The sequence below is a fragment of the Littorina saxatilis genome, linkage group LG17 (genome assembly GCF_037325665.1).
Source record: "Littorina saxatilis isolate snail1 linkage group LG17, US_GU_Lsax_2.0, whole genome shotgun sequence".
Lineage (NCBI taxonomy): Eukaryota > Metazoa > Mollusca > Gastropoda > Littorinimorpha > Littorinidae > Littorina > Littorina saxatilis.
Genome location: NC_090261.1, coordinates 40,724,246 through 40,736,632, shown reverse-complemented (window position 1 = coordinate 40,736,632; position 12,387 = coordinate 40,724,246). Strand labels below are relative to the sequence as shown.

The window sequence follows — 12,387 nt, the reverse complement described above, 5'->3', positions numbered from 1 at the left end:
GTAAAGCAACATGACAAATAAACAAAGTAAACGAACGAACCAGCAAACAATCGACAAGTAAGCAAATAAACATAAGCAACAAAATGACAAAGTAAGCAACATACAAATTGAAAGCGAAACATGCAACATGTTAATTGAGGTTACACATATAAAGTGAACGACGGTAAAATTCACACGATACCAACGTTTACACTAATGCTAATAATGATTATATGGTGTAAATGATGATGATGAAGATGTTGTTGTTGATGATGATGATGATGATGATGATGATGATGATGATGATGATGATCAAGTGATGATGATGATGATGATGATGATGATGGAAAATCGCAACATAAATTCCACATAATACATATAATAAAGAACATATTTGTGTAATTCATAAAGCTTTGCCAATTGTTGACAGCTACTTGCACGTGTTAAGACTAGTATAGCCATCTAGGTAGACATAAAATGATTATGCAGAGCTTGTTTAAAACTCTTTAGTGAGGTTAATGATCTTATTACAGACGGCCAGAGAAGGCTTGACTAGTTTTGAACAAATCAATCCAAATCAAGAGAGAGAGAGAGAGAGAGAGAGAGAGAGAGAGAGAGAGAGAGAGAGAGAGAGAGAGAGAGAGAGAGAGAGAGAGAGAGAGACAGAGAGAGAGAGAGACAGAGAGAGAGAGAGAGAGAGAGGCGGGGGGGGGGGGGGGGGGGGTGCGGCGCGGAGAGAAGAAAGATTATCACGGTTCCTGAAGTCTAATGAATCAAAACTGCCTTCTGGCTACCAAGACGGAGCAGGAACGAATGGGACCGGCGGGATGAAAAATGTTTAGAATAATTATGTTGTTTTCTCTCCGATTGCAGTGGTCTTGTGAAAGTTCTCATAGAGACAGAGATGGCCTGACATCGGCATGTTTTGAGTCGTAGAACTTGATGCGATTGTTCGCACTCATTGACCATGAGGACGTAATTTGGTGTTACTCAGACAGTACGATCTTTCGATTGACACAGTACTTTTGTGTACACAGGGTTTCATTGTGCCAATACTATGCGGAAGAAAGAGCAAAGTTTCTCTTTTGAAATTGAATAATTATGTTGGCAGCCAGCCGGATCTACATCAAAGGTCAAAGGAAACAATACTATTTAATTATATTAATAAACATTGTGTCCTGTTCCGGCTGCAGTACAGATACGCGGAAATACTGCTGTCAGCTGATACACTCATAATGTGTTTGTTTGATACTTACTTCCTTAAACTGATTAAAACCGGGTGTCAAATCTGTTCATTTATCCGGTTTTGCTCACCTCATGAACTACGATACACGTTCAACTGAGCCAGCGGCTGGAAAAATACTTCTTCGGCTACCGAATACAAGAAGGGGTACTAGAAAGTTGTCCGATCAAAACCGGTTTCATCAGAATTGCTCCGTGTCTCTTCCCTTCTCTTGTTGTTCAACTTTAGATGCCCCGGGTTTGTGCACGGGCCGACCGGAAGCTCTTAATCGGAAGTTGCTTCTTTAGACGCACAGACATGTTACGGACAGTACCACGTCGCAAGTTACAACGAAACGTAAACCGAAGTTACAACGAAACGTAACCGCTCCGCAAGAGAGAGAGAGAGAGAGAGAGAGAGAGAGAGAGAGAGAGAGAGAGAGAGAGAGAGAGAGAGAGAGAGAGAGAGAGAGAGAGAGAGAGAGAGAGAGAGAGAGAGAGAGAGAGAGAGAGAGAGAGAGAGAGAGAGAGAGAGAGAGAGAGGGAGAGAGAGAGAGAGAGAGAGAGAGAGAGAGAGCTTAGGTAGAGAGAGTGAGAGAGAGAGAAAAAGACAGAGAGAGAAACAGAGAGAGAGAGAGAGAGAGAGAGAGAGAGGGCTTAGGTAGAGAGAGTGAGAGAGAGAGAAAAAGACAGAGAGAGAAACAGAGATAGAGGCAGAGAGAGAGAGACAGAGAGAGCAGTGGCACTCTGACGTGTCGAGATGAATCACTGACTAGACTGAATTTTGTCATTGTTCACTTCCTAGGTTAGAGGATCTTGGATGTTGGGCGTAGGCTTTAGATACCATTGTTCTGTCGTTCGGAACGCATTTAAAACAGCTGTGACAGGTCTGAGTTACACTAGACAATAAGGAAATAAAAGGTTTCATTTGTCGCTTTAGACCTCAAAACAATGCTGGTACCGGCGTACACAGGCGCAGAATGTAACTTAACAGACGTAAAGCATTCACTTCCGCAAGATGGGGCGGTGTCTTGACTCCGGAGAAATGCTACAGCAAGACGAAATGGCGTCTTGACTTTGGGCGAAGGCCTGACACTAGTGGAATGAGTCAAACCGCTTGAAACTATATATGAAAAGGAGACTAAAGGGCGGTGTTGTTACGAATTTGTCACAAAAACTATTCCAGATTGTTTTGTGCAGGCTGCGTGGTTTGTAATAATCATTTTTGTTGAAACTGAAGACGTTGAAAAAGGTATTAGTACAGCAGTCCCTCTCATGAACGGACACCCTTGGGCCATAGCAAACCTGTCCGTTCATTGCAGGTGGCCGGTCACGGGAGGGGTGACCACACCACCCCCTCCCCCATACACTCACACAGAGACACACACACAACGCAAATATAGAAGGAAAACACTCCGTACATGTCAGGTGGCCGCTCACGCCGGGGGCCGTACATTGCAGGGACTGCTGTAAAATAAACCAGATAAAAGCCAGGTAAACTTTGCACACGGATGGAAGATGAGGTAGGCGCGGGAGTAAGGGAGGTGGTGGTGGGGAGGGGAAGAGAAAGAGAGACAGGGATTGATGGAGAGAGAGGCAGAGAGAGAGAGAGAGAGAGAGAGAGAGAGAGAGAGAGAGAGAGAGAGAGAGAGAGAGAGAGAGAGGCAGAGAGAGAGAGAGAGAGTAACAATAGCAAAATAGAACTTAAAAAGGCTTTAAAAAAATAAAAGCAAAAGAAAAATACACAAACAGCCCATACCTTCCAATGTCCGTTGATTCCCTTTTTATACTACCCTTCATTGCTGAATCAGTGTTTACAAAAAAGAAGGTAGAAAACGAAATGTGCTCTGTGACAAAGCAAACAACGGAAGTACATGTATGCTAAAAACAACCACAACAGAACGAAATAGAAAAGCCAAGAAGTTTGACATACAACATACGAAAGATAATCAATACCTTTCAACGTCACATTATTCCCTTTATGTATCACTCTTCGTTTCTGCAACAGCGTGAGCAGCGTACGTGCAGGTTCGCGATGCACATTTTGATGTAGTGCTTGTGTTCATGTCCTCTGAAAATAGCTTGCAATTCGTTTCATCGGCGTTAATGAGGCTTAAAACTCTTTTAGGTAAGTCTTGTACTGGAGCAAGTTTTTGACTTTCCCAGGAAGGTGTACAAAACAGTTAGGAGAATGAAATATTGACCGTGTTCGTAATGTTACCACCTCCCCCCACCCCTCCAGTCCCTCTTTATCTCTCTACCTTGCGCAGTGTGTGTGTGTGTGTGTTTGAGCGTGCGTGCGTGTGCGTGTGTGTGTGCGTGCGTGTACAAGCGTGTGCGTACATTTGACTCATTTGTTTATTTACTCTTTTCTCAGTTGTACTTCTTTTGTTTATCACTTTTTTGTTTATCCACCGACGCTAATGTGAGCCTGGCTAATCTTGACATATCTCTGACATTAAGCTGACCGTGTGTATTGATTGTCCTTGGAATTCTTCATGATAACTCAAGATTCGTAAAGGATTTTGACCTGCCCCCATGTCAAACTAGAGAGGTATCAAGGCTTGGTCCTCGCATTGAGCCTTCTCATAAGAGTCTCTTGACAAGGTCGAGGATTTTCTCAGGTTGTGTGGAGAAGAAGAAGATGAATGCCAAGAAAAATAGCGTGCGTGTGTGTGCGAGTGAGTGTGCGAGCGCGTGTGAGTACTGTTGTTAGTTTAGCATTGTTTTTTGTTTTTGTTTTTTTTTTTCCTTTTATTGTTACATGCTTGTCTACCATAATTTACCATTATTATTTTGACATTATTTCAAACTTGTTATATTAAAATCGTCCGCCAAATTTCAATTTCATTTGCTTTTAAGAGTACGCTCATAAGCTTAGCTTGTTGTGCTCCATGTTCCTAATTTCATGTATGCGGCAATAGTACCAATGACATTTATTGAATAAATTTGTTTAAACCAAGAAAAATAGCGCGATTTTATCTGGCATTTTACCCGCAAGCCAAGGCTGAGTGGTACTGATTGACATGTCAAAACAGTGTGTTGGTTGGCATTTTTCGTGTGTGGTTTTTGCTATATCGATCGTTATTGAGTTCGGGTTTACTCATGCTTCCTGTACCGTTATTCTGGTGGGTTTTTTACGATTTAAAAAACAAACAAATTTGCCCCCAAAGAGGTTTATTGAATTAAATGTTTTTACTCGACTGGCTTATGAAGGGTAGCCACTCAGGATCGTCTCCGTATCAAATGTTGGCGCGAGGAAAACGGCATTTAGCTGTAGTGTCAGGTGAACGCTTTTATGTCATTATTTTCACTAACGTTGTTTCGTGACGAGGTGCGACGAGGTGCGCGACCAGCCATAACCTAGTCAATCAATCAGGCAATCAGTCAAGCAAACCCATTCTATTCTGATTACTATTTTAAGTCTTTTAGTGTCACAGTAAGACAACAAATACGCATATAGCTCAACAAAAAAACGAAGGTAGTATCACACGGAGAAAATTAGGGTTTTAGAGTTTTAAAAGGGAATTATTGTTTAACGACAAGTTCGAATATTATATATAATCATTAAAAAGAACCTCACATCAGAAACAACAATTCATGAAATCTCCATCTTCAAAAACAACGACAACAGCAACAATACAAAACTAAGATTGGTTTTCATTCATGTCTGTTACAGGTAATGCCAAGACAGTGCGTAATGACAACTCCAGCCGCTTCGGCAAGTTCATGCAGGTCTGTTTCCATGGCAACCAGATCAAAGGCTGCATCGTTCAGGACTACCTTCTGGAGCAGTCCCGCATCACCTTCCAGTCGCCCAACGAACGGAACTACCACGTCTTCTACCAGTTGGCGGCCGGGGCACAGGCCTCTCCTGACCTGGCGCAGCAGTACAAGATAGGACCTGTGGACTCCTATGCCTACCTCAAACAGGTGGGAGAATGAATGTTGTGGAAGAGGTGGTGGCAAAGACTGTTTGAAGCCCTCAATGATTGCATAAAAGGAAAAGAAATCGAAATGGATTGACTAAATCTAGTGTGTGCATGTGCATGCGTGCGTGTGTGTGTGTGTGTGTGTGTGTGTGTGTGTGTGTGTGTGTGTGTGTGTGTGTGTGTGTGTGTGTGTGTGTGTGTTAGTTCAAAAATAAAGCAACCATTTATAATAGAGGGCGCTAAGTAACTCAGAGTGTTTGCTTTTCGTCACATTGTGCTTGTGGGACAGGAACATTCTTCATCATGACGGATTGACGGTGAAGAAATACATTTGGAATGTTCCAAAATACAGACTCCAGGGTATGCATTTTCCTCCAAAAGGCCGTTTAATCAGAGTATTGTTTCGTTGGTTGGGTGATTGCAGCTGAGCATTAATAGAGCTCTGTAAAAAACAATATGAAACATTTCTTTGGTTGAGGAACATAGGTATACATTTGCAAATTAGCATGAATTTTAAGATTAAAGATTTCACAGTGCTAGATGGTGTCTTGGGGTGAATTATGTACATTAACTTCTTATTTTCATAATCACGACCTGTTTCATTTTCTCTTCATATTCACCAATATCTCTAACTTTCTATTCCTACAGAGCGGATGCTACACGCTGACGGGCGTCAACGATCTGACGATGTTCGACAACCTTCGTCTGGCCATGAACGTTCTGAATATCGCGGAAGACATGGTGGGAGGCATCTTCTCCGTGCTCTCTGCAGTCCTCATGCTGGGTAACATGGAGTTCGAGGACGTCGAAGGCGAGAAGAGCGCGCTGACAGAGTCGGACAAGAAGGTTTTGGAAGACATATGTGGATTACTGGGCATGGAGATGGATAGCTGCACGGAGCTCATGCTCTTCAGGCAGATCCAGGTTCGAGGGACCATCACAAGCATTCCTTACAAAATGCAAGAGGTGAGTAGATTATACTTAAATATGGATATGGGTCGTATTGGATCAAAGTGGTCAAAAGAATAATAATCTATGGACCACGAGGCATAGCTTATATCGAGCGCTGCATAAGAAAAGACACTGTGCGTTATGATATATTTTATAAGATGTTTGATGGGTTGTTGACAGACCAGCTTTTTTGTCTGTCCGAGGGGGAGCATATCGTCTTTTGTTTATTGACCAAGGCCGAAGGCCGCGGTCAATAAATATGAAACAAAAGTCGATATGCCCCCCGAGGACCGACAAAAAAGCTGGTCTGTCAACAAACCATCAAACATCGTTTTGTCATCATTTTGGTAGTGAGAAAACAAGTGCACAATCAACCCAGGGAGCCATGCTTTGAAACACGGGTCCCGTGCTGATAACCACACGGGTCCCGGTTTGATAACCACTGGCAATCAAAGATGGCGGCACGTGTGAAAGCAACTTTCTGTGTTTTTGAGTTCATTAAATGAGTTGGGATGAATATGTCAGGTTTGAGGATGCACATTTCTGTAGGTTCATCTCGGTATTCCACCCCCTCGGCTTTCTGTTGTAAATATTAAGCTGAGCACGGTGATCGAATGTGGAAGCTACGTTTGGTCAAAGGTCACAGAAGATTTGCGTCGTGCAGCGAAGGAAAGAATCGCGATCTTGTTTCCGACTCGGTACCTCTTTGTTTTTCATTAGACCTGTCATTCTGCTTGCTCGGCTTTGTTAGATGTTTGCATATCGTGTTGCTATTTTCTTTGCTTTTATTATTGTTTCTTACTTGTGCTTCGTTTATCGATACAACGTCTTGTGCACGGGTCAAAATGTGTGTGTCAGGTGTCGTTTTACTTGAACTTGACGTTCGTGTTTCTCCGAACGTCTGTGTATCGAAACACAGATACACGCACTCCGTGACTTTGTAAGAAGACATAACATATCGGTAGGTTTCATTTGTTTGTGACGAATTTATTGAAGTAGTTTTGTTTTTATATTTAGTCAAGTTTTGACTAAATATTTTAACATCGAGGGGGAATCGAAACGAGGGTCGTGGTGTATGTGCGTGCGTGTGTGCGTGTGTGTGTGTGTGTGTGTGTGTAGAGCGATTCAGACTAAACTACTGGACCGATCTTTATGAAATTTGACATGAGAGTTCCTGGGTATGAAATCCCCGAACGTTTTTTTCATTTTTTTGATAAATGTCTTTGATGACGTCATATCCGGCTTTTCGTGAAAGTTGAGGCGGCACTGTCACGCCCTCATTTTTCAACCAAATTGGTTCAAATTTTGGTCAAGTAATCTTCGACGAAGCCCGGACTTCGGTATTGCATTTCAGCGTGGTGGCTTAAAAATTAATTAATGACTTTGGTCATTAAAAATCGGAAAATTGTAAAAAAAATTAAAAATTTATAAAACGATCCAAATTTACGTTTATCTTATTCTCCATCATTTGCTGATTCCAAAAACATATAAATATGTTATATTCGGATTAAAAACAAGCTCTGAAAATTAAATATATAAAAATTATTATCAAATTTTTTTTTCGAAATCAATTTAAAAACACTTTCATCTTATTCCTTGTCGGTTCCTGATTCCAAAAATATATAGATATGATATGTTTGGATTAAAAACACGCTCAGAAAGTTAAAACAAAGAGAGGTACAGAAAAGCGTGCTATCCTTCTTAGCGCAACTACTACCCCGCTCTTCTTGTCAATTTCACTGCCTTTGCCATGAGCGGTGGCCTGACGATGCTACGAGTAAAATGGCATTGCGTTTCATTCTGTGAGTTCGACAGCTACTTGACTAAATATTGTATTTTCGCCTTACGCGACTTGTTTTGTTTACTTTTGCCAGTTTGCCAGTTGGTTTTTGGAACTTTGCAAAGCAGTGTCTTGTCGTCTGTTTAGGTCTGGTGGGTTTGCTTTTGATTATCCATGTAATAGGGCTTCCTGCAACTATGGTAACCGGGGATTTATTCCCCGGGGAACATGAGATTTATTTCCCAGGTGCTTGTGAATGAAAACTCGTGAAAATGATGACAAACTAGATGATTACCCGCTTCGCCGGGTACCGGCTTCGCCGGGAAGAAGTAGAGCCGAATACCAGGCTGCGCCTGGGACCCGGCGCCGGCGAAGGAAAGGAGATAAACGCGCAAAACACTGGAGACCTTCTAAAAATAGTAACGTGCAGTGACCTTCTAAAAATAGTAACGTAGTAACGGGAATATGGATTGACGCCACACGAAGGAAGGGAGATAAACGCAAAACACTGGAGAAGATAAGGAAGAGTTACTGGGAATGGTGAAATGAACAGAAAAACCAAAATCGGTTCATCGCTGCGCGCTGAGAGCACGTGTTGAAAATTCTCATTGACCAGGTTGTGTCCAGGGTCTAGCTGAAAATGCCCACCAAATTTGAAGCAGATCCATCGAGAACTTTGGCCGTGTATCCCGAACAGACACACAGACACACAGACACAAGTCGTATATATATATAGATGTGACAGATTTTCAGCAATCAAATAAAGCACAACCACTTGAAAAGAAAGATAGGGATACATTTCTCATTTGCCATGGCATCACTTCGTCGAGGCTTGGTGCTGGTTTGAGAAAGGGCTCATCTTCGAAACGATGCCATGTATAAATGTCAAGACGGAAACAGGGGGCGGAGGGGAGAGGTAAAAGAAAGGGAGAAAAAAGAAAGAAAGACAAGGCAAGCTATAGCCATTCAATGTGTGACTGGTTAGAACTGACGCGATTAAACCCTCTGAGGGGTCTGGTCTGTCAGAAACAGGGAAGTAACGACCTACAAGATCTGACAATATGACCGTTTCCATTCGTTGAACATTTTTCTTTCTGTTCTTTTGTTTTCTTTTAAGCTTGGTTTTGGTGGTGCTATTGTTTTGTAGTTATTGTCGATGCAGTCATTTTTTCCCCGAATGAAACTTTGACAAGTACATGAGAAGTGGTGGTTTTGGTGAAATGAGATAGGATGGAGAGTGGAGTGGAGGTAGACAGCAATAGTTTAAGAAGCACGACCTGCCATAATATCCTTGCGAAAAGTCAACCCGGTTGGAACAAATAACAAGTCGCGTAAGGCGAAATTACTACATTTAGTCAAGCTGTGGAACTCACAGAATGAAACTGAACGCACTGCATTTTTTTCACAATGACCGTAGTCCGCCGCTTGTGCATAACGGAGTGAAACTGACGAGCCTGTTCAGCGGGGTAGTGGTTTCGCTGTGCTGCATAGCACGCTTTTCTGTACCTCTCTTCGTTTTAACTTTGTGAGCGTGTTTTTAATCCAAACATATCATATCTATATGTTTTTGGAATCAGGAACCGACAAGGAATAAGATGAAATTGTTTTTAAATCGATTTCGGAAATTTAATTTTGATCATAATTTTTATATTTTTAATTTTCAGAGCTTGTTTTTAATCCAAATATAACATATTTATATGTTTTTGGAATCAGAAAATAACGAAGAATAAGATGAAATTGTTTTTGGATCGTTTAATAAAAAAATAATTTTAATTACAAGTTTCCGATTTTTAATGACCAAACTCACTCATTAGTTTTTAAGCCACCAAGCTGAAATGCAATACCAAACCCCGGCCTTCGTCGAAGATTGCTTTGCCAAAATTTCAATCAATTTGATTGAAAAATGAGGGTGTGACAGTGCCGCCTCAACTTTTACAAAAAGCCGGATATGACGTCATCAAAGGTATTTATCGAAAAAAGGAAAAAAACGTCCGGGGATATCATACCCAGGAACTCTCATGTCAAATTTCATAAAGATCGGTCCAGTAGTTTAGTCTGAATCGCTCTACACACACACACGCACAGACAGACACACACACACACACACACACACACACACACACACACACACACACACACACACACACACACACATACACCACGACCCTCGTCTCGATTCCCCCTCTATGTTAAAACATTTAGTCAAAACTTGACTATATATGTAAAAATGCCAGCTAGCGGGCCAAGCAAGAAAGCAACCAAGCATAATATTGATATTGCCGGAAAGCAGGTCAGAGAGAAGAGGTGTTGGAAGTTTCGGCAGCAAATGCAGATCACCTGAAATCCTAAACAGCCAGACATTCAACCAAGCAACAACGAAAAACGAAAACGGGAGTCAAAGCAGAGAGTCTATGGTTGGAGTCGAAAGTAAACTACAGATCATTATCATTTTTCTTTTTAATCTGAGGCTCTGGTTACACAGAATCACTTCCATCCAAAGACGTGATAACCTGCTACCTCTCTTGCACTTTCTTGTGATGAAGTGCCGTTGTCAGGGCAACAGGTGAATGCACCGCACTACTGGCACGTGCGGCTTGGAAATCAAATCTAAAGCCTGTTATCATTGGCCTGTCAGTACGAGGTTATGTACGGCATGGCAAAAGGATTCGCTGCACTGACAGCCTTGATAGAAAGAAAACGAATGAGCGGTGCTGGTTCTGTCCAAAGAGCTGGCTGTAATAAGCCGATTGTAGCCTTTAAGAATGGCATTTGTAAAGAATGATTGAGTCGGTTGCTCTCTAGCCATCATTCCTTTTTTTTCTACCTTTTTAGGGGGGTAGGGATGGGGGTTGATAAATAGGGGAGGGAAGGGGACAAATAAGTGTAAGAATGACTGAGCCTCTCTTTAGGCTTTATGAAAATAAGGCAAACGTCTTTTTGGCATTGTTGAAATCGCCCTGCAGCTTTTCCTTCTGTCTTTAATTCTTGTTTAAAAAAAAATCAAGATTATGGTTTCTACCAGTTTTAAGGAGTTCTTGCTGAGAATAATCCGCTTAAGTGTGTTTTATGCTCGTATTTACCATGTCCTTACAGGGCAAAAACAAATATGGAGAATTGAACTCATTTTTGCAGGCGTCTGACAATCGCCACGCCATCGCCAAAGCGCTGTACTCACGGACGTTCGCTTGGCTGGTGGACGCCATCAACAAATGCACCAATCCGGGAACGCATCAGACACGCTTCATTGGCATCCTTGACATCTTCGGCTTTGAGAACTTTGATGTAAGTTATGCTATGTTTTGCTTTGTATTGGATTCTTTTCTTTTTTTTTGAGTGTTTTTTTCTGGTTTAGCTCACTTGAATTTGATGTTTTTGTCAGCAGTTTTCTTCTGTTTTTTAAATTGATCTGCTCATTCTTTGATTTATTTAGTTTCCTCTGGCTTTGGAAGAATCTTAGATAGGCACCATTTGACTACGTCACTTAAAAAAAAAATGTTTTGTTTCGTTGAACATTTGTTTTGGATTTGAGATATAAATTCCTCTATCGTCCATTTTTGCCTTTCGCCTTTGTCGCTTCACCGTTATTGGCTTTCTTTCCTATATCCCGCGTCTTGCTTGATAAAAATCGAACGTTCGTGAATATTTTAATAAGAATAGTCTAGATGCCAACAGTTTCTTGTTATGCTGTTTGCAACACTCGGAAATATGTGATTGAGGGGGTCGGTGTGAGAATGAGAGTGGAGTAAGTAAGGAACGGGAAGGGGGAAGAAAGCGTGCAGAGTTGATGCACCGACATTTCAACCTCTCTACATAAACGATTGGGCGTGATATATATTAGTGACCTTAATGCTGTATTTCATCGCGATGATGATACCAGCTTATTCATGTCTGCTCTTCGTCACATCAGTGATCCCAGGAGAACTGCACGATCACAGATAGATAGCTATAATCTTCTAAAAGGCGTAGTGCTAGAGAAACAAAAAAAGCTGAAACCTATCCAGTCGATAGAGGTTTTCTTTCCACACTGCAGCTGTGATGCAACCAAGCCATCGTTGGCGTACATGAAACAAAGACAAAGAGTGCGTTTGTTTTTGTGACCCTCCCCTCTCCCTCCTTCCCCCTCTCCCTCCTTCCCCCTCCCCTCCGCTTCCATTACCTTCTGATATTTGCGTAGGACCGCACCGTCCCGATTGAACACGGAGCATTGTTGTCAAAGCTCAAAAGGGCACCCAAATATTTCTCATGCTTACCCGCGGCGTTTGATGACAACAGTGTCTGCCAGGAGAAACGAAAAACCTTGGGGGAGGTTCCCGAAGAAAGCGTAAGATAGAGCAGACGTGATGGGGTGGGGAGGAGAGAAGAGAGTTGTGTGCGTGTTCGAACGATTAAACAGGTAGCAGTGTTGTCAACGCTCAAAAGGGCGTCCAAATATTTCTGATGCTAACCACTGGCGTTTGACAATACTTTTCTGACCGTGAAAACGTCATGGGAGATACAGAAATTTGCGTAATATTAAGCAGGCGT

General features: G+C 42.0%; 1 protein-coding gene across 1 annotated transcript in view; it reads left to right on the top strand.

Moving 5' to 3' along the window:
* LOC138952819 (myosin-I heavy chain-like) overlaps positions 1-12,387 on the top strand; it is a 181,102-nt gene that overhangs the window by 54,503 nt on the left and 114,212 nt on the right. The window contains exons 6-8 of the mRNA XM_070324555.1: positions 4,880-5,133; positions 5,781-6,098; positions 10,996-11,145. Coding sequence (XP_070180656.1) covers positions 4,880-5,133; positions 5,781-6,098; positions 10,996-11,145 — 722 coding nt within the window. The remainder of the gene's footprint in view (positions 1-4,879; positions 5,134-5,780; positions 6,099-10,995; positions 11,146-12,387) is intronic.